This window comes from Balaenoptera physalus, assembly GCF_965194825.1.
Source record: "Balaenoptera physalus genome assembly, chromosome: 4".
In the NCBI taxonomy this organism is placed as follows: domain Eukaryota; kingdom Metazoa; phylum Chordata; class Mammalia; order Artiodactyla; family Balaenopteridae; genus Balaenoptera; species Balaenoptera physalus.
Window position 1 is genome coordinate 101,426,735 of NC_138891.1, and position 26,374 is coordinate 101,453,108.

Here is a 26,374-nt window from a genome sequence, read left to right on the forward strand (position 1 = left end):
TGTTGTTAAAAAATGTAACCATAACATAATACCCTGTTCAGTCCTGTATATCACTTTCATCAATAATTTCTACGAATATACTAAGGGCACACTTAGCACATTTATGAATAATACAAAACTTAGGAAGACAGACGTTAGCTCAGTATAAGAAAGACTTTACTGGCATTTAGAATTATCCAGAGGTGGATCGGGCATCCTCAGTAATTAACAAGCTAATTATTTATGGGAGTGTGCAAGCACAAACGAGTTACTTACAGACACCAGATGGAATGGTGGAAGCTTACATTATATCTAGACCAACTCCCACATTGTATGATTGAAGAAATATATGCCCAGAGACACACAGGACTTGCTCTAGGTCAAGCATAAATTCAGCAGCAGAATCAACATTCATGACTCCCATCCAGAGTTACCTATTAAGAAAGCTGCGGTTTAAGGCCACAATGTAATAACTGTAATAGTTACATAACATAACTGTTGAGTTACAGAGTTCACTGAGATTGGTCATGTAGTTTGACTTCATTCATTCATTTACATAAAAAACATATATTGTGCACCTTTAACATAAAAGGCACTGTGAAGGCTTCTTAAGATGTAATATTTAGAATATATTAAAGTTACTCCATCTTTAGTTTCAATGTTATAAATTAATTAACATAGAAAGTACAGTGTTAGGATCAGTTGCCTCATATCCTGTCTGGAAAGGGGTAAAATATAAATTTAGTAAGTGAAATTCAAATATATACTGTTATTTTTACTACATACATACATATGTTGTACAGTTTAATATCTCAGATATGGATATTAGCCATTTCCAAATGCCAAAAAGAGGGAGAGAGCAGAAAAGAATGAAAACCAATCAAGTAAGTATTGAAATATATTTATGAAACAAAATTCATATTACATTTTTCTTTACCCCAGAATTTTTCACTGGTACCTGATTTTGAAAACTAATTCAAAGGTTATACATCTAGTGGACTAGCTTAAGATATTAAAATAAATTATTGGCTTTTTTTCTTAATTATCTGAGAGATGTACCCATATAATCCTCATCCACACTAACTATATTAGTTTAAAAATTAATTCTTTAGGAAGTTAACATGACACTTAGCTCTGTCCTGAAAAATCTCTCCAAACTCTTTACTTTTTAAAGATAACGGCAGAACAAAAATAACCAGTTAAAAGAACATGAAAAATATCATATCTGCCATCAAAAGTCTGTCTACACCTCTCTATAACTACTGCTGAAACCTTAGACTATATTGCTTACTAACTGAATCAATATAAAGCAAGAGAAACCTATGACCCCTGTTCTTTATCTTTCCCAGCTGCTTCAATTACTTTACAAATCTCTGAAAACTTTATTTCTGGCTCATAGTAGATTAACGTCAACAAAGCCATCCCCTTAAAACCAGATTAAGATGATCCCTTCATGTGACAGTGCCTTCAAATAAACTCAAATAGCCTTTCCTTTCAAAGTCATCAACAGTTTACAATAAGAACACAGAAAAGAAGTGTTTCCTTCATTGTAAAACTTTAAAAAGATTTCAAATATTTACTTACTTATCTTTCTTTACAACACTTTCTCATATTCAGCTCACCCTCTGCCCCAGCTGCTCCCAGATTTCACTGAACTTCATGGACTCTCAGTTAAGAATAGACAGATATTGTTACCTCAGAATATGAAATAAAAACTGCTAAAATATGAATATAAAAAATGAAGAAATATAATTTTACCATACTTACTGACCTCAGATAAGAACTAATAATAAGCTATCTAAGTAAGCAAAATATGAGAAATATGCAACATAAAATTGAATCATATAAAAAAAGCCATACAAGTCAGTGTTTCACTGTACCACATCCCATTGATAATAGGGTATGGCAAATCTCTGGTGAAATATCTGAAACATTTTGAAAAATTCTGTGGTAATTCAGTTTTATTCCTTTATTGATAGGAAAAAAATAGAAACTTCTAAATAAATAAATAAGACTATACTAGCCTTTGGAGTAAAATTATATATAACATGTGATATAGATTCATAGAAGAGAAAGTTAAAAAAAAACTCAACCTACTTGGTTGAATGGTACTGAACTTTGACATTTTCCCAGGATTGTATATATCTCAGCGTATACTACAAATTATTTTGTTAAATTACACCAAATATATGACTTCAGGGAGAGACTACTGGCTATCTTAAAATCAGTAATAAAATAACCAATATTTACAGAAAATCAGAAACATGAAGTATCCCTGAATCTCTTCTAGAATCTGACATCTTTTACTAAATATTGAAAACACTAAAGAGTATAAATGCAAACAAAAGATGCATACAAAAGATGCAATATCAATGCAAATAAAAGACAGAAAACACAAGGCAATTATAGAACAACAAGAAAGAAATATCAAAATAATGTTTTTGCTTGTTATCAACAATGTAGTTTAGTAAAGGTTTAGAAATAGATGCAAGACCCAGAAGCTAATAAATCTGATTTGCAACTTCTCTATCGTGATAATGTACAGATAATCTGGATAATCAAAAGAAATAAAAATAAACATTTTTCAGTGGGGTATATAATAAATAACACCAATAACAGTCCCTTAAACATAATGGGTGAACAATAAATATTACTAAAGAAGTAAGGTAAATTATTTAACTGGTCAGTCTTAAAATATTTGCATTCAAGGTATCTATAGCAAACTTTTCTAAACATATTTCTAGAAGTGTTAAATATATTTTAATGAATGATATATAATGTAAATCAGACATGCACATTATTTACAATTTTCTTCTTTAAAAAAATTTTTTGCAGATCCTTTTATTATCACCTTCCTTGACATTTTATCAAAAATAGGACAAGTGGCAGGAAGTCATCTTTTATAAATCCAACTTAGGGGCCTACTTTTGTCCATGAATATCTCCATTTCCTTAGTACCAAATTCCCTCCACCTTTGCTGCCTACCACTCCCAAAAGGATTCCAGGAACCATTTATCTGAAAGCTCAGTGTCTTGCAAACTTAGACCTGATAATCTTATCCTTGTAGAACTTGTGTCCTTTCTCATAATCTCCATCCTTCCCCATGTCCTAGTTTCTCCTATTTACTTCCAGTGACCCAAATTCTGCTCTACTTTTCTACACTATAAACTTTCTAGAGAAAAAGGTGTCTTGAAAACTCTTTAATTCCTAACTCAACAGTTGTCCTAAGCCAACTACTGTAGATTTTGCTGCTGCTGCTGCTATGTAGTCTTATGGACCACAAGAAGCAGCATAGAAAATTAAGACAAAGAACAAATGATGTAACTGGAAATTGTAGACAAAAGTGCAAAGACAAAGATATTCTTAAAAAAGGGTATGACAGGGCGCAAGGGCACATGGCATGTCAGGATGTCACAACTGGGATGATACAAGTTCCCTCATTGGCAGTGTTCAAGATACTCAATAGGTAAATACATGAAATAAGAGGGTCTTGATGTACTGTGGAACGGGTGTGAGAGCATGAGGAATAGGGTTCCAAAAGTAAAGGAACTGAGAACCAGGGAAGACCAAAGCCTGGACTTAAGTAAAACTTAACCAAAGATGGCTGACACTTGAGCCACTTCACATACAGTGCTGGTCTCAGAACAGAGTGGAAATCTGAGACTGCAAGATCTGCAGAAATAAAAGTAAAAACAAAAAGAGAGGGAGAGAGAGAAAGTAGGGGAACTGGAAGTTACCTTGCCTGCTTCCTCTCTCTCTTGCAGCTATGCATAGCAATTTCTTGGTAAATTAATCTGGGTAATTCATTATTTTTAAAAAGTAAAAAAAGGAAAGAAAAATAATATTTTTGGTATTTCACTGGGTTTCTCAGTGATTTCTCAATATGATCTGTACTTAGCAGACCTTATAAAATGTAATTTTATAAAATGTAATTTTGAGTTTTGAACTGCTAATCTTTATAGATTAGAATGACTTACAAAGTTATTCTAATTTAAAAATCTTAAAATATGAGAGTATGATTTGTAGGTAATCTATGATAAAATTCATTACTCATGCAGCCTAAAAATTTACTATTTAAAAAGATCCATAGATAGTAAATTAAAATCAAATTCTCTTCTCTAGTATCTGTACAGATTGTCACTCTTGGTGATTACTATCATAGTAAGAAAAACCTGATAAGCATAATTAATAGTCTTTCCTACATGCTACAAGTTTTTTTGCAAGTGACAAAACACATTGAGATATTTCATTTCAAGTATATTTATCATTCTAGAATCCAGTGCCACAGAATTGTGAAATACCTAGTTTGGTTTAGATAACATTAATAACTTTAATTTTGTGTTTATTTTCTTTTCAGAAAGATATAATAATATTTCATATGATTTTTAAATCTTTATTTTCACATTTAATTAGATGAACTCAGGATTCTGGATGATTAAGCCAAGTGCCGTGGATTGAGTAACAGCATGCTCAGACTAATAATTCTGAACATTAAAAGTTACAATTTAAAAAAAAGTCAAACACGGGGAGAACATTCTATATCACATGTAAAATAGTTTTCAAAGAATTTTAAAACAAAATATTCCTATAAAACTATTCACAGAACAGGAAAGATCTTAAGGCCTTGAAGTTCTTATAGATGCAAGTCACCATAAAACATCTATGATTTAGTGAGACTCTATTTGCAGTATCATAAATATTAATGTACTTTGAATTCTAAAGCCATTTTTCTTTGTTCTCTTAGAAATGGTAAATAACTAGGCAATTAACATCTTCAAGCATGTGTCACTTGTACTTTCTCCACTCCCTAGGCAAGGTTCTCATAAATGGTAAAACTAGGAAAGAATGTTGTTGGTTTTATGGTTTGTGGTATGTATTTGCTTTTCAATATATACAGTGCTATCAGCATGAACAAGAACATTAGTTTTAAAGCTCTTTTGTCAGTGTTATTGTCTGTTTACAATGTTAATTTGACAGGTAAAATATTTTTGTTTTCATTTCTATAAGAGTTATTTTATTTGGCAGGAGCTTCATGCATATCATTATCCTGTACATCAAATTTAGAAGTATTACCGCTGCTGGAATCCTGGCAAATATCTAAAAATTTCTGCTGTACCTTTTGAACAGACTGTCAAAGAGGGTTCCATAGAATATCTGAGTCAAAGGAGTTAATTGTTATTAATGCAGGGGGGAAGGGGAGTGAACTTCTACAACTCTCACCCTTGCTCCCTTTGCACTAGCCATGCTGGCTTTCATGTTTTTCCTCATACTTGTCAACCATCCAAGCTTGAAAGATATTACACTAGATGACAGCTCTCCCAAGAACACTCTTCTCTCTGCTACTCACATGGCTCATAATCCTTTTTTTTTTCCTTTAAGGTTTGCTCAAATATTACTTTATCAGTGAGATCTCGCCCAACTCCAGCACCATTTCACCATCAGTCTGTCACTCTTCTCTCATTACTTTATTTCATCTTGGTGCTTGTCACCACTTTACACTGTAGTAACATACATGTAATTATTTTCTTTCTCTCTCTGTTAAAATGTAAGCACCCTATAAAACAGAAGCTTTGTCTGTTTTGTCCATCTCTGAGTCCCCCGTGTTTAATATATATCTGGCACAGAGCAGATGCTCAATATACACTTGTTGAGTTAATGGACAGAATTAGTACATGTGGTAGCAATTTCCAAGAATCCACTGCTGCCCGACGTCCAGGTAAGTCCTGTCAATGAGACACTGGTGGGAGATTAGAAGCAGGAGGAGAAAGGGCATTTTTTCCCCCTATTCTATCAATACTATGGCTCTGGCCGCTGAGGCAGGGGTAGTTCAGCAGTGTCAGCCACAGAGCCTCACTGGCTCTGGCTCCAGGCAATGCAGAAGCAGCAACCGAGTTGTGGACTCCAGCCATGGCAGAGAGGAGTCCAAGAGCTTCAGCCAACTGTGGGCCACAAGACTCCTTTAGCATTCGTAGGTGTGGGACTCCTGGCTTGCTGAAAAATGGAGTCAGTAGTTGCAAGAGCAGGAGTGGCCATAGCAGCCCTCCAACATGGGGCTCTGGGTAATTATTTTTGCCCCTCCAGTCCAAAGGGTAAGAGTAGTTTCCTGCAGTTACTGATATTTTCATATATTTACTTCCCCCTTTTACTCCTCCAGTCCTTCTAACACATTTGTAAACAATTTGTTTTAATTCCTTTGTTTGAATTAACTAGGGAAGGGTTTTGTTTTCCTACAAGACTGATCACATTGCTTTAAAAATAACTTTCTAAATTAGCACAGCATTGTAAATCAACTATACTCCAATTAAAAAATTATAAATAGATAAAAATATAAATAAATAAATAACTTTCTGACAAATACCTGCTCAGTTTAACAGCAAGTGTGCCCATCCTTCCCAATGCAGCAATCCCACACAATGCTAAAGAATTCCAAGAGGTATCCACTGCCCTAGTCCTTTCCATGGTCTTTTCCCATCTTTTCATTGCCTTTCAATATAATCCTCTGATATGTTAAATTAGTAATAAGTTTTATGACACTGGCATAATCATCCCACTCTGTAGTAAGCCACAGTGATGTCTTTAAGTCCTTGTATGTTACTTGTAAGTACAATAGATAAAAAGTACTTGCCAGGACAATTTCCAACCTTCCTCTTGGTTGGCAGAATTGACACATTAATGCATATCAGTGAATATGATTGAATATTCAAATACCTTATAATACCACTATTCTTATGACTTGTTGGAAATTGATCAGTAGTCACTTTAACACTCTTGAAAATGATAATTACACTTGTAGACTCTAAGCCAGAAAATGAAGCCTGTATCCTCATTTTTCTCCTTGTCAGTAGAAATTTTGAAACACATCCTGCTCTACTTTTATTCCCCTAAGGATCAAGACACCATTCTCATCCATTTGGTGATACGGAAAGCTTTTGTTGTTCCTTCAATGTGAGTTTAAGTTATAAATCATGTGGTTTTATTTTTATTCTATCTGTTATGACAACCAAAATTTTAATAATTCTGTCCCTTTTTAGAAGCCCAAGCATTTTCCTTGTTTATCACAAAGGTGGAAAAAGGAATGTGAATATCATCTGTGAGTCTACTACTTTTTAATAAAATGATATAGTAAAAAAAAATAAAAATCATCTTTTCCCAAAGTCCTCTCAATCCAATCCTGAATCCAGTAAGTAATTGAATTACCACAGTATAACCAACTAGATGTCACTCACCAAATATTTTTCTATGACTGTATGTATATTATGCATACATATACATATATATGTATATATATACACATATATATACACATATGTATATATATATGGCCAATAATTTGGTAGGTATTGTTTTAAGGTTAAAAATAAGGTTGTGTTATGCATGTAGTTCTGAAATAGCTGTTTTCATTTAGCTATATATAAATATCATGGCTATCCTCATAAGCCTGTACATATATATCTACCTATTTTTTCCTTTGACAGCCAGTATATGTGCTGTTTCCTCATTAGCATACTCAAATATTTAGGTCTGTTGCAAGTTCCATGAATATATTTGGGTTAACCTAAGGAGCCCATAGCAGAGAGCTTCAGTATCTCCTGGCTGATGGGAGTCTCATGAATTGATAAAAACTATTGTCTTACTGCAGGCCTCATTCTCCACAAGTTCTAGCCTCTCCTAACATGCTCCCTCTAGGCATTAAATGTCACAATTTATGCAACAGAAATGATATTAGTTCTTTTCTACTTGCAGACAAATGTGTAGTTAGAATCAACACTGATCACCACTTCCTATTTAGCCAGGCAGTCAAGTTTATTGTCAATCTGTGGCCTGTTACATTAATGCATTTTTCAATCAAAGACTCAGAAAGTGGAAATCCATGGATATTCCAGTTTTTCATTTTGTTCACACAACACTGTAGGTTTTGCATAATAGCTACAGGACTCTGTAATGATGCCATTAATCACTTGTTCTTTCAAATGTTTCCTTATGTCCTCCCTCTCATAATGAGTAATTCTTTGAAATCAGTCTTTGAAGGGCCGTGACTGACAGAGATGAATAGGATGCTTAATTTCATTGGCACATACCAGAGCCTATTCCTGTGGCAAAGATACTCTGTGTAAACCTTCTTATTCTGCTAAATTCTGTAGATAATAATGAATTTCCAAAACCAAACATCGCTTTCCATGCTCGCAATCACAGCCATATTCTCTGTACCTCAGAAGCCCCTTCTCTTTCCTTCTCTATTTCCTATATTCTTATGTTCACTGTATTCACTATCTACTTCCTTCTTTCTCTATTTTGATTTCCTTTGCCTTTTCTTATAACTGAACACTGAAAAACATAGCCCTGAAACATATATCTTTCCACATAGCATCTGTTATAAATGAGACTCAACAGATGAACTTATATAACTGAATTTGCAATTATTTTAAATTGAGGATCCTAGAAAGAAAATTCTGATCCTTTTCCCCAAAAAAGGTATCATCAAGATTAATGGAGCTTTTTTGTAGAGAAAACATAAGTCTCCTTTCAGAATATTTTCAATAATACTCTGATGATAGTCAATACCATTTAATTTCATTTGCAGTAATCCAAGCACCTGGGATTAAAAGGACATGTGGACAAGAATAATATTTAACTTGTTACCTGTGAGGTTTTAACTTAAACAGATAGTAGCTTTTACATTTTCTTCCAAATTACATATGTAATTTCTCCTGTCTGTGGGATTATGCAAAACAGATAACAAAAATTTTCAGTCAACTCACTGAATTATTATCTTCCCCCTCCTTAGTTCAGTGACTATGAAACATTAACCATGACTGAAAGAAGCTATATCTGATCATTACTTTTTTCTGTGTTGAGGCATGTGGACACAATTATTCCAACTACCAATAAAAATATCAGTAAATCAATAAATAGCCAGAAGTATTTAATGCCCTGTTTACACTTATTGTCCCAGAGTAATTATTAATAATGCTCACTTCATTTTCAAAAGGAACCATCTCGGATAATAATTTACTTTAATTGCCATTGATTCACAGTACAGGATAGACCAAAGCCTGACAGAGAGAAGCACCAGTAAGACCACTAAGAGTTAACAGAAAATGATTACATGTTTCCATCATTTCAGAAACATTTCAAGATCTATATAAGGGATGTTGAAGGTAAAGGTAATATCTAAATTGTGAATTAAGATTACTTCCTGAAATTGGAAAAATATGCAAATATCCCAAATTCCTTTGTTTCCATTATTCTCTGTGTTGTATTTAACATCATTTCTTTGGATTTCACTAAAGGCAACCTCCAGGACAACAGGACCACTGCTTATAATGAAATACTAAAAGACAGAAGACACAGAGCAATTATTTTACCAGCCCATAACTATCAAATATTTTTCACTAATGCATATGTGGTTTACTCTCCTTAGCTTTCCAACCACTCCTTGATGAGCACATACTTGATGACGTACTCAGAACATCAGACGTTAACCTTGAAGAAAGAAAACAGACACTGAGCAACAATATTGACTTCATATTGAATCAGCCCACATATTTTACCGTCATATTGTTCTATTTTAAATCATGAGTATATCTTTTATAGCACTATGAAAATTAATACGCTGACATGCAGTGGGTTGAATAGTGACCCCCCAAACTTCATGTTCATCTAGAAACTGTAAAAGTGACCTTATTTGAAATAGATGTAATCAAGTTAAGATAAGGCAATAATGAATTAGGGTATACCCTAAATCCAATGACTGGCGTCCTTTTCAGGAAGCCATGTGAAGACACAGATACACACAGAGAAGACAGCCACTTGAAGATGGAGGCAGAAATGGAGTGATAGAGCTAAGGATGTAAGGATTGCTGGCAAATACCAGAAGTTTGGAAGATGCAAAGAAGGACTCTTTCCTAGAGTCTTCAGAGGGAGCTTGACATTGCCAGTGCCTTGATTTCAGACTTCTGACCTCCAGAATTATGAGAGAATAAACTACTATTGTTTTAAGCCACCAGTTTGTGAAAATTTATCACAGCAGCCCTAGGAAACTAGTACATGATATAGTATATATCATGATATGGTATATAATATTATATATAATAATTCTTGATTGGGCTGTAGTTTTAACTAGTTGGTTACTGAAATTATCTACAAATTACATTTTCTTACATGTATACATAAAGAATCATGGGTCATACAAATTATTTAAGTAATTTATGAATGGGAAAATACTGAGAATAGAAAAATCCTTTGCAACTTTGAGTGATTACTCTGACTCCCCAAATTAGATAAGTGGTGGTAAAAAGGAGGAGGAGATGAAGAAGGCAGGAAGGTATTGCTGAGGTTAAACTATCCTTCTATATTGCTTTCAATATTAATCTCTGTCTTATCCTTAGCATGCTTCCCAATAAAATATTGATATTTGTCACATTATAAATACTAAATAATTATGTAGGCAGAGTTCATTGCTTTAATATTAAGAACAGTTTGGACAATGATTATAAAATAATATCTAAAAGCTGCCCTTTGTTTCTAGGCATTGCCCTAGTTAAGGGTTAAATTTCAATTATGTATCATTACTTTCAATAGATGTTTTCCTTCTTTAATAATATTACTTCAAATATTAGTTTCAATAGATGTTTTCATTCTTTAGTAATATTTACTTCAAAACAGGTAACTGTAACAATATTAATTTCTTAAAACCCAAGTAATATAAAACCTTATAAAATCAATAGTTTGCATTCATTTTTAGGTTTTGAAGTCTTAAGGTTTTAGAATTTAAAAAATTATGAATTGAGGGACAAGCTATTTTTGCCTTGAGAACTTTCTGGCACTAAGTGGCAGCACTGGTTGGTTCACCATTGAAAACAAAAATTAGTTAATTCTTCCACACTACATTTTGCATGAGCAAAGGGAGAAATTACCAAATCATATAAATTGAGAGGCCAAGACTTGCTGTGGAGATTTATATAACATCATTCACATTGTCAATCAGCGCATTCACAAAATATTTATGAATTCTGGAACTCGTTTGGAAAAATTCCGACATAAAGGAAGTCACTGAGCTACACTTTAATTTTAGTTAGCACCCTCCCCCCTTTATTTTGATGTTCTCTCTAATATATGCAGCTACATTAGAATTTCTGATTATATTTGTTAACATCTGCTCAAAGACAAATGACACATTTCTTTTTACGTAGAAGGAAATGGGCTACAGAATAGCATATTTTGAAGGCACTGGGTGCAGACTGCTTTTCTAAATGGAGAATGAGTCTCTGAACAGAAGCTCAGTCCAGAGTTGAGAGTACAGAAAGATGCCCTCAAGACTGAGTAACATCCTCCTTGCTTCCTAGGTGTAAATCCGAAGAGCCAGAAACAGAGGGTAGCTTGCCCTCTGTCTTTATTCAGTGTGGTCTGTTGCTAGCACCTACCAAGAACTGCTTGAAAGCAAATTAGATAATGAGTAAATAGCTGCCCTAAGAAGAAATGAGATGTGTGAATACACACATAGCAAAATCACTACTCAGCACTGAGAACCCTGATAAACAGAGAGGGCCAGAGTGTGTGTGTATGTGTGTGTGTGGGGGGGGGTGTACTGACCTGAAACTTAGCATAAAACACATAAAATGAATTGCATTGGATGGCAATTAGTGTTGATACAAAAACTTTGTTACCAATGTATTGGTATGGGAATGACAATAAAATACATTTCTAAAAATCATACTGCTTTTTATTACAATAAAACTGTAACAACTATTTGTATATGATTTTTTCCCTAAAATGCCATGAATAATATTGGGAGAAATAACTACTTTAATTTGGTGGTAGTTTTTTCATGACTAATAGGATAAAGGACAGAAATATTGTTCACACTTTTAAAAAAATATAATGTTAAATGCCTTTTTGCAAAAGGCTGGTTCTAAAATTTTAAATAGATGATTTGCACTTAAAAATAATCAAAGTTAATAAATAAATGAAAAATTTACAAAAACCAAAAGGTTTTTATATACCAAAAGGTATATAAAAGATCCTCTATCATAGGCTTTTAATGAACAGTTGCTGGCTGGCTGGATAAATAGATAAAAAAACAAATTAATGACAATTGAATAAACACTGACAATTCTTTCTGCTCTGAATCACAATTTCCACCATTTGAATTGAGGCAGTCTTTCTTGTTTTTTATATCAATTGTAGATAACATCTCTTAGTATCTAATAAAATCAGATTCTGCTTATTCTTATTTCTAATCTCAGGAAGCATATAATAGTCTTTTAAGGTATATTTCTACATATATCTAATCTAATATATATGCTAATTTTTTATATTAAGCTCTGGATTCCAGGGGTATTTTGAAGTCATTTTCTACTAACATTTGATCGTTGGGAAAATATCAACACTAAACCACACTAAATCCTTTTAAAATTAGATAGTAATACAAATTAATAAAATATGTACTAGAACATAAATAAAATATACATTTAGTAAATATTCTATTTTAATATCAAAAGAAATATAAACCTATTGTAGAGAATTTTAAAAAACAGAAAATATGAACAAAAAACAAAATCACCATATTCTCATGACCTAGAGTAAAACATTCTTAATAAGTGGTTTTATTAATATTTCCTCTCATGTTGTTCCAACATATACATTTTAAAAATAAAGATTATAAATGTTTTGCTCTTTATTTCACTTAATATTATATAGGGCAATATCCTAATGTTACTGAAGTCAACAGCACACATACAATTTTAATGCAACTCTATCATCCTAGCACGTGATCTCATCCTCAAATTCACCTTAGGATTCAAGGTGTCTGCTGAAGCGCTAGACATCATATCTGCATTCTAGACAGCAAAAGGGAAATGTATTAATCCAAAAGGCTGACCTCTAGTTGACAGAGCTCATTTTAAGCAGCTTTCCTGGAAATTCCACGAAACACCTCCATTTACATCTCATTGGCTAGAATAGTATTCTGGACACAACTAACTGCAAAATCCACTAGAAACTGTAGGGTTTTTAGTTGGATATATCACTTCTTCAAAATCAAGGTTCTGTTAATGACAGCAAAAAAAAGGAGAATGGATATCGGGTGACAACTAGTAGTTTAGTCCATTCACCTAAAGTTCATTTCTTCCTCTTCCCAGGATAACTTAAATTTTCTACCTCCCTTGCAGTTAGGTGTAGTAATGTGAATGTGTTGTAGCCAGTAAGATATAAGAAGTACTGTGCCCCACTTCTGAAATTTTGAGGAGGACAGTTATCCTTTCCATACAAGGAGGACGAAGAATTCCTGACAACTGGGAAAAACTCACTTTAAACTATTACAAAAGTGAGAATAATATTCTTTTATGTTTGAATTATCTGTGCCCCACTTCTGAAATTTTGAGGAGGACAGTTATCCTTTCCATACAAGGAGGATGAAGAATTTCTGACAACTGGGAAAAACTCACTTTAAACTATTACAAAAGTGAGAATAATATTCTTTTATGTTTGAATTATCACACATTTAATGTTTATTTGTAATTCGGTTAACATTACCTGAACTAATATCAGAGTGGCCATACAATTTATCATCCAAATGAGGACCACTTTTAAAAATAAATGGGGCACAATTAATAATTATTATACAACAACAGAAAAAAACCAGGACTATTCCAGGCCAACCAGGGCTTATGGTCATCCAAATAATTAATACAGTGTTTATAGATAGAAAGAATAAAAATAACTATAATATGTTTGCTATACCTATTTATTTACTTTAAGATTTACAATGTGGGTATTTCTTAGAGCAATTCTTAATAGGAACCATGAAAAAATCCTTCTAGTGTGCATCAGAAAGTACTATATTTAAGTTAAGCAGATAATTTGATTAAATGAATAACATTATTAAATTGAGATATCTAAATCAATAAAACAGATTTAATTTTACCTCTCCAAATGTGGTCTGCAGAATGCATATATATAGATGTGCATCTATGTATATACGTGTGTGTGCCTGTATTTTTTATATACTTTAAATCCTAGATTCATTCTCTTATTTGAAAGACTTTTTTAATTTCATTGAAATATTTGGTATACATTGCTACCTAATTATGGGGGAGATGAAGACTAAGTTAAGCATTACATTTATGAACACAACAGGTTTTTTTTGCTAAAATAAAGTCAATTCACTTGAAGAACCTATTTTGCTTACTATGGTACATTAGTTCAAAATACTAATTGCATGGAATTCAGAGTACAAAACCTATTTAACATTTAATGCTGACCTATGCTTTTTGAAAGCTTGACTGGTTAGTATAAATTCTCTAAAATTTTCAGTCCATCTATCAACCATTAAAAATCCATATGGTCTATTTTTTATTCTCATCTTAATAACAAGGTGCAGTACTAATAACCGTCTGGGGTTAATATTTCCCAGATGTGATTCAGTTCATCCACTGTTCTAAACCAGTCATTAATTCTTTGAAAGTATATTATGTCTTGATTGGTGTTGCTTAAATAGCTTATAAGCTCTTTTATAGTCTTTTTATTTCGTAGGTAAATTCCCACCCACCTTTCAACTTCAATTTTAGTGAGAAAATTGATAATGAGAAAATGAATGGATTGTCTAAAATACAAAAATGAGAGTAAACATATACACTTTTCTACCCGTACTCTAAACCAATCCTGAATAAGAAAAGGGTTCAATTTTCACAATCATTTAGTATTTTTGTCACATCTGATTATGCCCAAAGTTAATAACAAACTGTTCCAGCTCCAATGAGAGTCGCAAAATACAGCCTTTAACCAATATGTATGTAGAATAATTTGTTACTTGTACATCTATTTAGCTATCCAACCAACTTTTACTGAACATCTGTCATGTGGTAGTCACTAACTCAAAGTGACACACCCAATCCATTCCTCCAATAGTTTAAAATCTAGTAAGAGACAGACATTTAAATATTGTGAGATAAACACTGTGATATGCACTGAGTTCCTGGTGTCCCCCAAAAAAGATTCTTAATTCAATCTTTGGCAGTATAAGTTTTCCCAGAAAAGACTGAAAATCGTCTGTACCTTTACAAAAAAAAAAAAAGTAAGAGAAAGCCAGAGAAGGTGGGGGTTGGTAAGAGAACTTTCCAGATAAACTCAACAGCACTGTCTTATATCCAGAGATAAGAGGAAGCAAGTTACTAACATGGAAGAAACTATCAACACAAAAGTCTCTTTAGTAAAAGGTAGAAGGTGCAGTGGCTGAAGATAAAAATGGAGAGGCAGTTGTGGGTCACAGGTTAAATGATATAGGTAAGGGAAGCAGGGGTTAGGTAGGGTAGAGACATGATCAGATCTTCACTTTAGAAGATCAGTTCTGGCAACAAGATGAAGGATGGATTGGAAAGGTTGGTGGAAGGGGCCAGAGAAGACCCAAAGCAAGTGGATAATTTAAAACACAACCATGGTAATTTGGAGAAGAATGATGAGGAGCCAAATTGATGCACTGATGATAAAGACTGATTTGAAAGAGCTTTAGGAGGTAGAATCAGCAGGACTTGGTGATTGGTTATGGGGCATAAGAGTAAGTCAATCACTTAAAATACAAACAAATTTATAAAAATACTTGGCCTACTATATTTCATTTAGTTGTTAAGTATTTCACTAATAATCCTTTAGGGTTTCATGAGAGAATTTAACTTTTATGTGCTTGCTTTGGATTGAGTATAGACTCTTTCATTTATGAATGAAATGGTTTATAAATATTTGAAATGACTCTAAAGTTAAAATAATTAGAACTTTCTGATAAAATCAGAATCTTAGCTTAGAATATACAATTTGGGAGTTCATTTTAAAAGGACAACTGGAAACTTCTCTCGGAAGTAGGAGACAAAGTTAAAGTTTTATAAGTAACAATGCAAAAAATAGAATAAAGAAAAGACTATATTATGTAAATCAAGGGTAATGGCTTAAAGTAACCCATATCTTTAAAAATAGATATGTTTATGAGAAGACACCTTCAAGATTATACATTAAAGAACAGTGGAGATACTGGAAAATGAATAGCATACATACTTATTTTTCAGCTGCCCTGAGAATATAAGCTAATTACATATTCACAGATATCAGTAAATACTTTCAATTCTGATTTCCTAATTCATTGTTATCTGCTTTTCTCTTACTTCTCTTCCTTACCACAGAATTAATTTCATCATTATCCAATACATGTTCTTTCAACCGGTGAAAAATAAGGCAGAAAGCCATTTACTTACTTACTTACTTGTAGGGTTTGCTATACAGGAAGGAATATTCTGAGATACTGCAGAGAAGTGTCACATCTCATAGTTGCTCAGGTATTAAATATTTTAAAATTTATGGGCTCTAATGAACTATGTATATTTATTCACCTGTTTCCCTGATTGCCCACATGCAGGGGAGATCATTTACCCATGCAAGATTTGATAAAAGAAGGCCTATAATATGGGGAGGGGGAAGGGTAAGCTGGGACAAAGTGAGAGAGTGGTATGGACATATATACACTACCAAACGTAAAATAGATAGCTAATGGGAAGCAGCTGCATAGAACAGGGAGATCAGCTCGGTGGTTTGTGACCACCTAGAGGGGTGGGATAGGGAGGGTGGGAGGGAGGGAGACGCAAGAGGGAAGAGATATGGGAACATATGTACATGTATAACTGATTCACTTTGTTATAAAGCAGAAACTAACACACCATTGTAAAGCAATTATACTCCAATAAAGATGTTAAAAAAAAAAAAAAGAAAAGAAAAGAAGGCCAATAGCTCTGGATGATTCATGTTCCTGTATTATCCTCAAGGAATTCTAACTTCCATGGCTTTTCACGTTTCCTGGTCGAACTCAATATAGTGCCGTCTCCTATTTTTTCTCCTGTCGTCATTGTAGTCATCATCATCAAGTTTACAATCTACCTTTACAATTTGGTAGCTCATGCAAAGGGAATTTATTTTAAAAATATTAAAGATCTGCACCTGGAGATTTAGCAGTAACCTGGTGAGCTCCGGAAGTACGGACTACCCCACTCTACATTTTCTCGTTTTTTTCTCTGCATGTACTATGTTCTCCATTCTCTTACTACTGACTGGTTGCCCTTCAACTACTGTTTTGTTTTGTTTTGTTTTCTGTTCTCTTAGAACTTTTACTTGCACATGATTCTGGTTTATCAGAGCCCCTCTGCTCTACTCCTTTTCCATGCATGAATCTTTCAGGGAATCTTTACGGCAGAAGTTTCTGATTGCCATTTCCATTCAGCTCTGAAATTAGAAATCCTACATTCCTAAAAAGGAATGTGATTGCTTTAGCCATTTATGGAAATCATATGTGAGAGATGACAGGTAGCTGATTAGCCAATTAATTGGATGTCTTTCAGCCAGGTGTCTACCTTTGTCTCATTAAGTTATGGTTGAAGGAATAGGGCATCTGGGCACTAACCATAGTGGAAATCCCTCAACAAGTCTCTTGGTCAATTTACTTAGAAGATGGTGTGAGAAGGACAAGCTCTAACATTTCTCTAATTGTGTTCTCTAATTTCTATAACATTTCTAATATACTTATTTTGACAAGGATGTTTTGAGTTTTGTGTTGGACTACTCTATATTTTACCCTTTAGCTTACAGTCAATAACAGACATGTATAAAGACATATTTATTAAAAATGAGACACGAAAGAACAGACTCAGAAGAAATACACTAGAGGAATATTTCTTTAGTTCTTTTCTAAGAGAAAAAATATGTAAACAATCTAAATAAACATGCACCAAATATTGTTATGCCACTAACTAAACAACTGTACTTAATAATTAAGCATTCTTAGCTTTGGGATATCCTTTGGTCTTCAAAGATGAATTAATCTTTTTTTAGCACTTCTCAGTAACCACGTATCTTTTGACACAAAATCTGGATCATTGTAATAACACTATAACTAGAGTAAGATTGCACTTGAGCGAATGTATAGATTATTTTACACTATCCATAGCACCAATCACAATGTTGAAAATCAATCCATGGTACGCTGAGTCACTAACAATCCTGGCTTTGGGATTGAGATGACGCTGGCTTTAGTACCAGCGAAATGTCACCACACACTTGGGCAGGTGATGTAACTTTTCTCAGGTTCAGTTTTTTCATTTGGAAAATGATACTAATAATACTTACTTCCCATAGGTATTATTAGGATTAAATGAAAAATATATAAAATGCTTAAATTAAGCAGTTTTTATTGCAGACCCATGACATTAACAACTTGAATGTTTGGGGGCAGAAACTTACATTAGGTCTCCTGTGAAGCCTAGATATGTGGAACTAAATTTCTATAAGCTCCTGGGAGTGTCATGGTCTACTACTCAAACTGCACACCATGGGCAACTCTGATGTCTCCCTTTATTGAAAGAATAGCAGCAGTAATGTCATGTAATCAAAGGCATAAAAGCTTGATTCATTTTTTAGATTAAATGGACTTGAAAATAAAGCCACCTGCTACCAGTAGTGATTGAGGTGATGAGAAAGTGAAAAATTCAGACAGTTCATTGCATAAAAACAGAAGGTAGAGAAAATTAAGTACAATCATAATTTGTGAAACTCTTTAAGCAAATGTTTCAGCCACTTATACACTATACAATGTTGATAACAGTTGTAAATGTAAAAGAACCACTTTGAAATATGCCAGAGCACTCGGCTCTTCTTAACAAGGCCTGCCCTAAGGAAAAAGTACTTTACCAGAGCCCTACCTGCTTGCTGGGGTTTTGACAGAGCCTAACCTACTTGAGGAAAGGAAAATACCCAGCTCTATCCAGCTGTAGGCTTCCATGTAGCAGCAGGGAGATACCTAACTTCAACTCCCTCTAGCCATCCTGTTCACCTAAGGGGGAAAAAGGAAATTGAGAAGCCCTGGTAAAGTTCACAGTCCAGGGGTGCAGGCTCACCAAAAGCCTTAGACTTAATTATAGGACTATAAAACATTTTCTCTTCCCCCACAGCTTACCACTGTATTACTAAAGGCCTATTTACCTCAGTTCCTTTTACCCACACATCATGTCCACCTTCCAATTAAAAATTACAAGATGTACTAACAGTCAAAAAACACTGTTTAAAGAGAAGAAGCATCAGAACCAGAGTCAGATATGTCAGGAATGTTGGAATTATCAGACCAGGGATTTTTTTTAAATTTGCTAAAGTCTTCAATGGATAACTTGGACAACATGTAAGAACATGTATGCAAAGAGATGGAAATCCTAAGAACGAATCAAAAAGTAATGCTAGAGACCAAGAACAATGTAATGGAAAATGAAGAATGCCTCTGATGGGCTCATTAACAGACTGGACATAACTAAGGCAAGAATCTCTGAGATTGGGGATAGGACAATAGAAACTTTCAAAACTGAAAAGCAATTTCTTTCAAATGTGAAACAATATGATTGAAATTAATATGATGGATATTTAGAAAACTACCACATATGTTGTGAAGTTTCTCAGGAGGAAAACTATCTAGATATCAGTTTTGAAAACAATAACTGACACATCTATTTTTAACAGAAATTATAACTAAAGCTTATAAATATTTTCAGAATTCAAACACATACATGTAGTTTTGGATAATTTCAATGTATTACAAAATGAATAAAAATGCAGCACTAAAATAAGCTACTATGATAAATTGGTTCTTACTATACGAAATACAGAAATTAACTATCAGTATTAGTAGGTATTCCATTCTCTATCATAAACACATTCTACCTTTGATTTTTCAACTTTGGAACAATGATATTAGGAAATAATGGGCTCTGACATATGGAATAAAGTATCTTTCTACACAGTTTAATTGCAATATAAGCCTCTTTTATTATAAAAATCATTAGTTTTTTCATTATAAGAATCATTAATGACTGAATTGTTGGGTTCACTCATAACTTTTATTTAGGCATGAATGACTTGTATCCCTTTTTTCTATCTCAGGGTAAATTTCATAACACTAGTTCACTATATTTAACAGGTAAGATCACATACCCTGTATGCTCTGGCATTATTCAAACCCTAATGATCATCTAAGTCACAACATGCACGAAATACATATAATATACATTTGAAACCAATATTTGGCATCTGAGAAACACAAAGTTTTCCAATCTCTAACTGTCATAATCAATATAAAATACAACTTAATATCCAATAGCACTTTTTCTTCCTACTAACATTCATTTTTCTCTTAAATTTTTGTTAAAGCATACTTCACTGTTGAAAGGGAAGTTAGGGAAGTTAGATTTTGAATACTGAAGTGCATATATCTGTGTCCACTACAACTTTGCAACCTAGATCTGATCTACTGTACAGTAGCAACCAACAGAGGAGAGTGGGGAAAAAAATCTGGAACAAGCAAATCTTTCATTTTCTTCCTAAAAATATTACTATAAAAGAAAATAATGATGAAAATATTTCAGTTGAGTTGATAGGGTGCTTAAAAATCAAGTTTTTTCATCAACATTAAGTATGCATAATTTTAGGTATAAATTAAATAATATTTTATGGATGTATTATTATTATGAAATACTATGCTTTAACTAACAGGTTTTATTCAAGTATTAAGTACCTTTAAAAACCAGCATATGGCTACCCAAATAAGTCACTTATATTTTCAATTACAGTATTAAATAAAAAACCCACATGGCTATTAAATTTTAAGAAGTATCAAATATAACTACTAAAGCTCAAAGGAAACAATATAAGTTTTTAATCATGGAATCCAATTTTTATATTATGAAAAGTCTTTTATTTTTCTGGTTAACAGCAATTACTTTTTATTAGTCAGAGTTAATACTGAGCCAAGATGCCCCAATATGACAACCCCCCACAGTTGTGTGGCACTGAATAGGGACTGATATGTAATGGGTATTAAGGATTTTGAATGTCACATTTAACTTACAGGCCCTCTTACTGTATTCTCTTTCATGTACAATGTTATATATTGGCTAAAAATAAATTGAATAAATAAAAATATCAAAGAAAAGGAGTAAATATGAGAGTTAATGTGTCAAGAAAATTTATATAATTTTTTTCATACATTTTCAGATTATGAGAACAAACTCAGGAGATATATATTTTTTAATTGCTTCTTTTGTACAAAGTTATTGCCTGAGCCATGTCTTTCATGTTTCTTTTTTTCTCATTAGCATTAAAATAGCATGAATTCTTAAAGATTAGCTGCTTCCTTCCCAGGAGATTTTCAAAACTGAAATACATCCTTCAGTTTTGCACAGAGTAAGATTTAGTATTAACCAGTTATTAGTTACTAATAGCAAATAGAAAATCCAGGGCATATGCCTATACTTAATGTTTGTGAAAACACTTTTACAGTATTCACATAATTTCTATAGTGCTATGCAAAAATTTTTATTGATGCAGCATTCTTTCATTGCTTATCATGGCACTCTGTTAGCTACTCCACGAGATCATCATAATTTTATTACCTTAGTGTAGTACATAGACAGATAAAGGATAGAAGGGACATTTACAGGATAAAGTTCTTAAGAGTTTCGAATTATGTAGATATAAAATTCTTGACATTAGACAGTGAGAGCACAGTGTTAAGAATTACAACCACTGGTTCCAAAATTCACTGAAGTATTCATTCTTTTCTAAAACCAAGCTCCATACTCTATACAAATACAATTATTCAACTTCACTCTGTTCTCAACATATCAGTAAGAACACCTATATTTTGAACATCCTTTGCAACAATTTTCCAAGGTGTCTTTCATTTCCAAGCGTTTATATTATTGTCTTAAACAAAAGAAAGCTTCAATAATTTGATTGTTTGAGCAAATCCAGAAAGTGCTTCTACTTACAGGGGCTGAGATGCACACTATGTAAATCAATTAAGACACTGAAATTCTAAGTCTCCTACAGTATGGCTTAGCCTATAATCGTAGCCTTATTTCCCACCACATCCCTTCTCTTCAGCCACACAAATTATTCTCAACGTCCCTAAAACTTAATGCATACATTTAAGAATTCCGTGCCTGTCTTCAAGCCATTCTCTTTTCCTGAAAGGTGCTTTCCACCCTCTCTTCCAGCCCATATGTGATTCCTTAGTTTATAAGAAAGAGCTGATGGGTCACATCCTACTACCAATCTTCCTCAAGCAGAATTCATCCTTCCCTTTATTATTCTTTCACAAAACATTACTCGAAACTACCTGAAGATACTCTCTTTGGCCTTATGATTGTGTAGACCTATTTCTAAACTGCAAAAGAGTACATGGAACAATAGAAATGTGTTAAATTGAATTCTGGACATGACTTTTAAAAAAAGAAAGTGTATTTTCAATGTTGGCAAAAATGAGTTGACAAGCAAGCAAGAAAATAAATATATTTTCTTTTAATTTTTGCAAGCCTAAAAAGTCATTTGCTCAAAACTATTCATCTATTTTCCATATTTGCTAACCAGAGGTTACTCAAATAACCAGTAATGGTTTTGTTTACAGGCACATCATGAATGCCTACTCTTGTAATTACATCAGCATGTTACTAAGGGTGGAATAGGTATTTTTAGTAAAAAAAAAAAAAAAATCAACAAAAATTAAAACCACTATGAATTAATTTACTAAAGCATATATTTTATATGATTTATAATATAAATCATACATTATATGATTTCAAAAATATCTCTTAGTTCAATTCTTTATGGAAAGAAAATTTTATCGATTTTAAAGTTACTCCTAGGAAATACTTTATTCAGAGAAACACCAAATATACTTTATATCATAAGATTGTCAAATATATCATCTATTGTCTTTTCTACCCATGACATATTTGTAAAAACAACTGAAGTAGTGTCTCTGAGAAAAGGCAACTTTAGTTAAAATGGCCATTCAAATTAGCATGGCTCAAAAAACCTGAGAACCTTAAAAAATTACACAATTTCAAACAGATATAATTATAATTTTAATACACAGATATAAATGGTAGTTTAAATGTTATACACTGATTTACAGTTCCTATAGATTTTAAATTATTTAACCAGTTATGATGTCTAGATGATTTTCATTCTTGCCATTTTTAGTAGACTGTTTTCAAAGTTTTTCTATCCTCACTGATTATTTCCTTACTTGTTTTAAACTACAAATAGCACTAAGTAAAGCTCTATTCCTGTCCGTAATCTATCCTCTTCATTAAAAGAGAAATTTAAGTTGTATGTTTTCTTTAAAATTTACTTATGTCATCTATCTATTTTATTGTTTCCCTTGATTCATCTCTGTTTTATCTAATTCATGAAGCTTTATCCATATCTATTATAAAATATGTCCATGTGCTCTTATTTTCAAGTATTCCCACTGCTGACACTTGCCATATAAGCATTATTATTTGGGGGGATAATCTAAAAGTCAAATAGCCTATTCCAAGGTAATTGAGTATTCAATTTACTTTTAAACGTCTGAATCCATGTGTTATTGTTCCCTCTGTAGTCTATACGTATTGTTCATTGCCCTTTATCTTTACATGGTAGAATCTTCAAGAAATAAAAAGCACCTAGTGTGAAATACATGTGAAGATTAAAATATGTTTGGCTTAGAAATTTTGCTGCATTATTTCCTCACTCTGTGACCATGAAGAAGTTATTTAATATACCTGAAGCTCAATTTTCACATCTTTCAATAAGGAAAATTTATACTTGATTTCTAGGACTCATGTGAGTAAAGTGCTTTGAACAAAGCCTAGCATATGGTAAATGCTCAATGAATTTTTAACCATCTTTTCCTTTTCTACCTTATTCTATCATATTTATTTTCTACTGTAGTCTCCTTCCCTGCTTTTTTCTCTTTCCTCTTGTTCATTCTTGGCTGGTGCCCAAAATGTATATCTCAGTTTAGTAGTATGTTTATCAAGGGGAGAAAAAAATCTGAATCAATTATGCAAATAGCACACATAAGTAATTGCCTTTTCATAGAGTTTCCAATGTTCCTCTCTGTTAGTGTACCATAATACGTATACAGGTATTAGAGTCAGAAATAATTTAGTTTGAATTGGAATCCATCACTCACTATTTGGCCTATTACTTCTTGGTAATTTTTGTTCCTTACCATCTTTAAAACTGGGTTTCTCCAACAGGGAAAGAGAACTAAGACATACTTCATAGGGCCGTTGTGAAAAAAAAGGATAAAATTCTTAGTGCAGTGTCCGGAAAATAGAAAACTATGAGGTAAGCATCACTTTTCAAACAATTCTGCCCTCTCTCTATAATAAATCAGAAGTAGAAAAATTCCCCATTTCATAACAACTGTGACAAAATCATTACAAGAACAACAGCAGTAAGTTTATTTGTAACTCTGTAAGTCCCTGTGTCTCCTGGTTACCAGTTTGCTTTAAGAAATGCAGCCTGATCAAGCCAAACACAATCACTAGAGCAGGGCACAACTCCTTCTGTTCCTCACATGATTCTTTGGCTATGACAACATGAGGTCAGTGATAGTATGACTGCTAATATTTTTGTCATTTTTTTTCCAAAAAATGAAAAAGTGGGGCTTATAAACTACTTAATATTTGTAAGTTCTTATAAGTTACTTCATATACTGAGAAAACGAGATATGTATATATCTTGAAAGGGTATTCCGAAAAAGAAGTTTCATTCATTTCCTGAAAGTAACTGTGATAAACATAACACACTTAACATACTCAATGAATACTGATGTTTATTCATTTTAATGAAAATAAGATAATGAAGGTAAAAGCATAATCTTAGTTTAAAAGATACATTCTCAGAAATGGTTTGACGAGTGCTCTGTAAGAATAAAATTTAAATTTCAGAAAAAATAAAACCATAGTCTATAAACAAACAAATAGAAATAAATAAATAACCTGTTAAAGACAGAAAGATTAAACTCTTCATAGGAATTTTTAGTTGAAAATACACATTTAATGAATAACTGTTGAATAATTGCTGGTATAAAGGTCAAACTGAAAGAGCATTACTGGAATGAGTCTAAAAATATAAAACAATTTTGGGTCAACCAACTTCTTTCAGATTTAAATTTGTAGATGTAACAGAAAAAGCAATGTAAAACAGTATCAAGGAAGAATGTGATGAATGAGAAAAATACAATTTCTAAAATAAGGAAGAAAAGCTAACCAAAGTATATCTGAAAACAGCTGACTACCTCCATTATTGAAGATTTGTTTAAATAGACAAAACCTAGGTAAAAAGCATCACAAACCACCCTTTTTATTTTAGCTTGAAATGAAAAAAATAGTAGGAATACACTGACTGTGAAAATGATGCAAAATATATCAGAACATATAAAAAGTCAAGTACAACCATAGCTAAAATGATGTCAGTACCTGGAAAAGTGTACTTAGTAAATTATACATTCTTATAAGCCTTTCAAAAGCAACTACACTCAGCTAACAAAAGCCTGATCATAATGTATCTTTTTGCCAAGTTCAAAAGACACATACTGCTTTAGCAGACTCATATTTTCTAATGAATACCAAATTGTTAGTATCTGGAAAATATACTTATGCTATGATAATCTAAAGTTTGTTTATGTACAAATACTCAGTGAGGTTACCAAATTTAACAAGCATATACACAGAAAAAAAAAGTGTCTTGAACATAAAATTTTATTTCTAAAGAAAATATTTATGTGATAGCTATTCTAATACTACTATGTAAACACTATATTAAAGAACAATTACTAATTTAGAAGAAAGCAAAGAATTTTATATATCATTCCCATTGGTTAGCAGTTCTAATTCCATTTTAATCTTTCCTATGTCATTTAAGTTATACACTAAAATTCATACTTAATACAGCCAAAACCACACTGTTTTTCTTTCTTTAACTATTATAACAGACCCTAAAAATCTAACAAGAATAACAATTTTAAAAGATATTTAAACTTACCCCATTTAATGGATATGTTTTCCATCCTAGCTCTCCCAGCACAGTTGTTGTATCAAGCAACACAACTGGAATTAAACAAAACAAAAAAACTTGCATGAACTTCTCAATTGACATAAGAATGAATCAGTTATTTAAATAATTAATGTCAACGACCTTTAGTATTATTCATCGTATTAGCTTTAATAAGTTGAATCACTTTAAAATTATTTGTAAGTACTAAATCTTAATATATAATACTTAATAATATTGAGTAAATATAAAATATATAAGGTGGTTATAAATTAATTTTAAAATAGCGTGGTGTTTAACAATGCTAAATGAAATAGATGACTGAGTAACAGTACTAACAAAGTCATTTTTAATAGCTGACTTTTAAAACTGATGAATGTTGGAGGAGTTAATCAAGAGGATATGGCTACCAGATGACTCATAAGCTGGACCTGAGCAATGGGTGGGAGGCCCCTCAGCTCCTCCCCTGTCCTTAGAACTATGCTCTGCC

The 26,374-nt window shown here is 32.6% G+C and overlaps 1 protein-coding gene across 1 annotated transcript in view; it reads right to left on the reverse strand.

The window, feature by feature from the left end:
• EPHA6 (EPH receptor A6) overlaps nucleotides 1-26,374 on the reverse strand; it is an 870,129-nt gene that overhangs the window by 784,444 nt on the left and 59,311 nt on the right. The window contains exon 2 of the mRNA XM_082460667.1: nucleotides 25,876-25,940. Coding sequence (XP_082316793.1) covers nucleotides 25,876-25,940 — 65 coding nt within the window. The remainder of the gene's footprint in view (nucleotides 1-25,875; nucleotides 25,941-26,374) is intronic.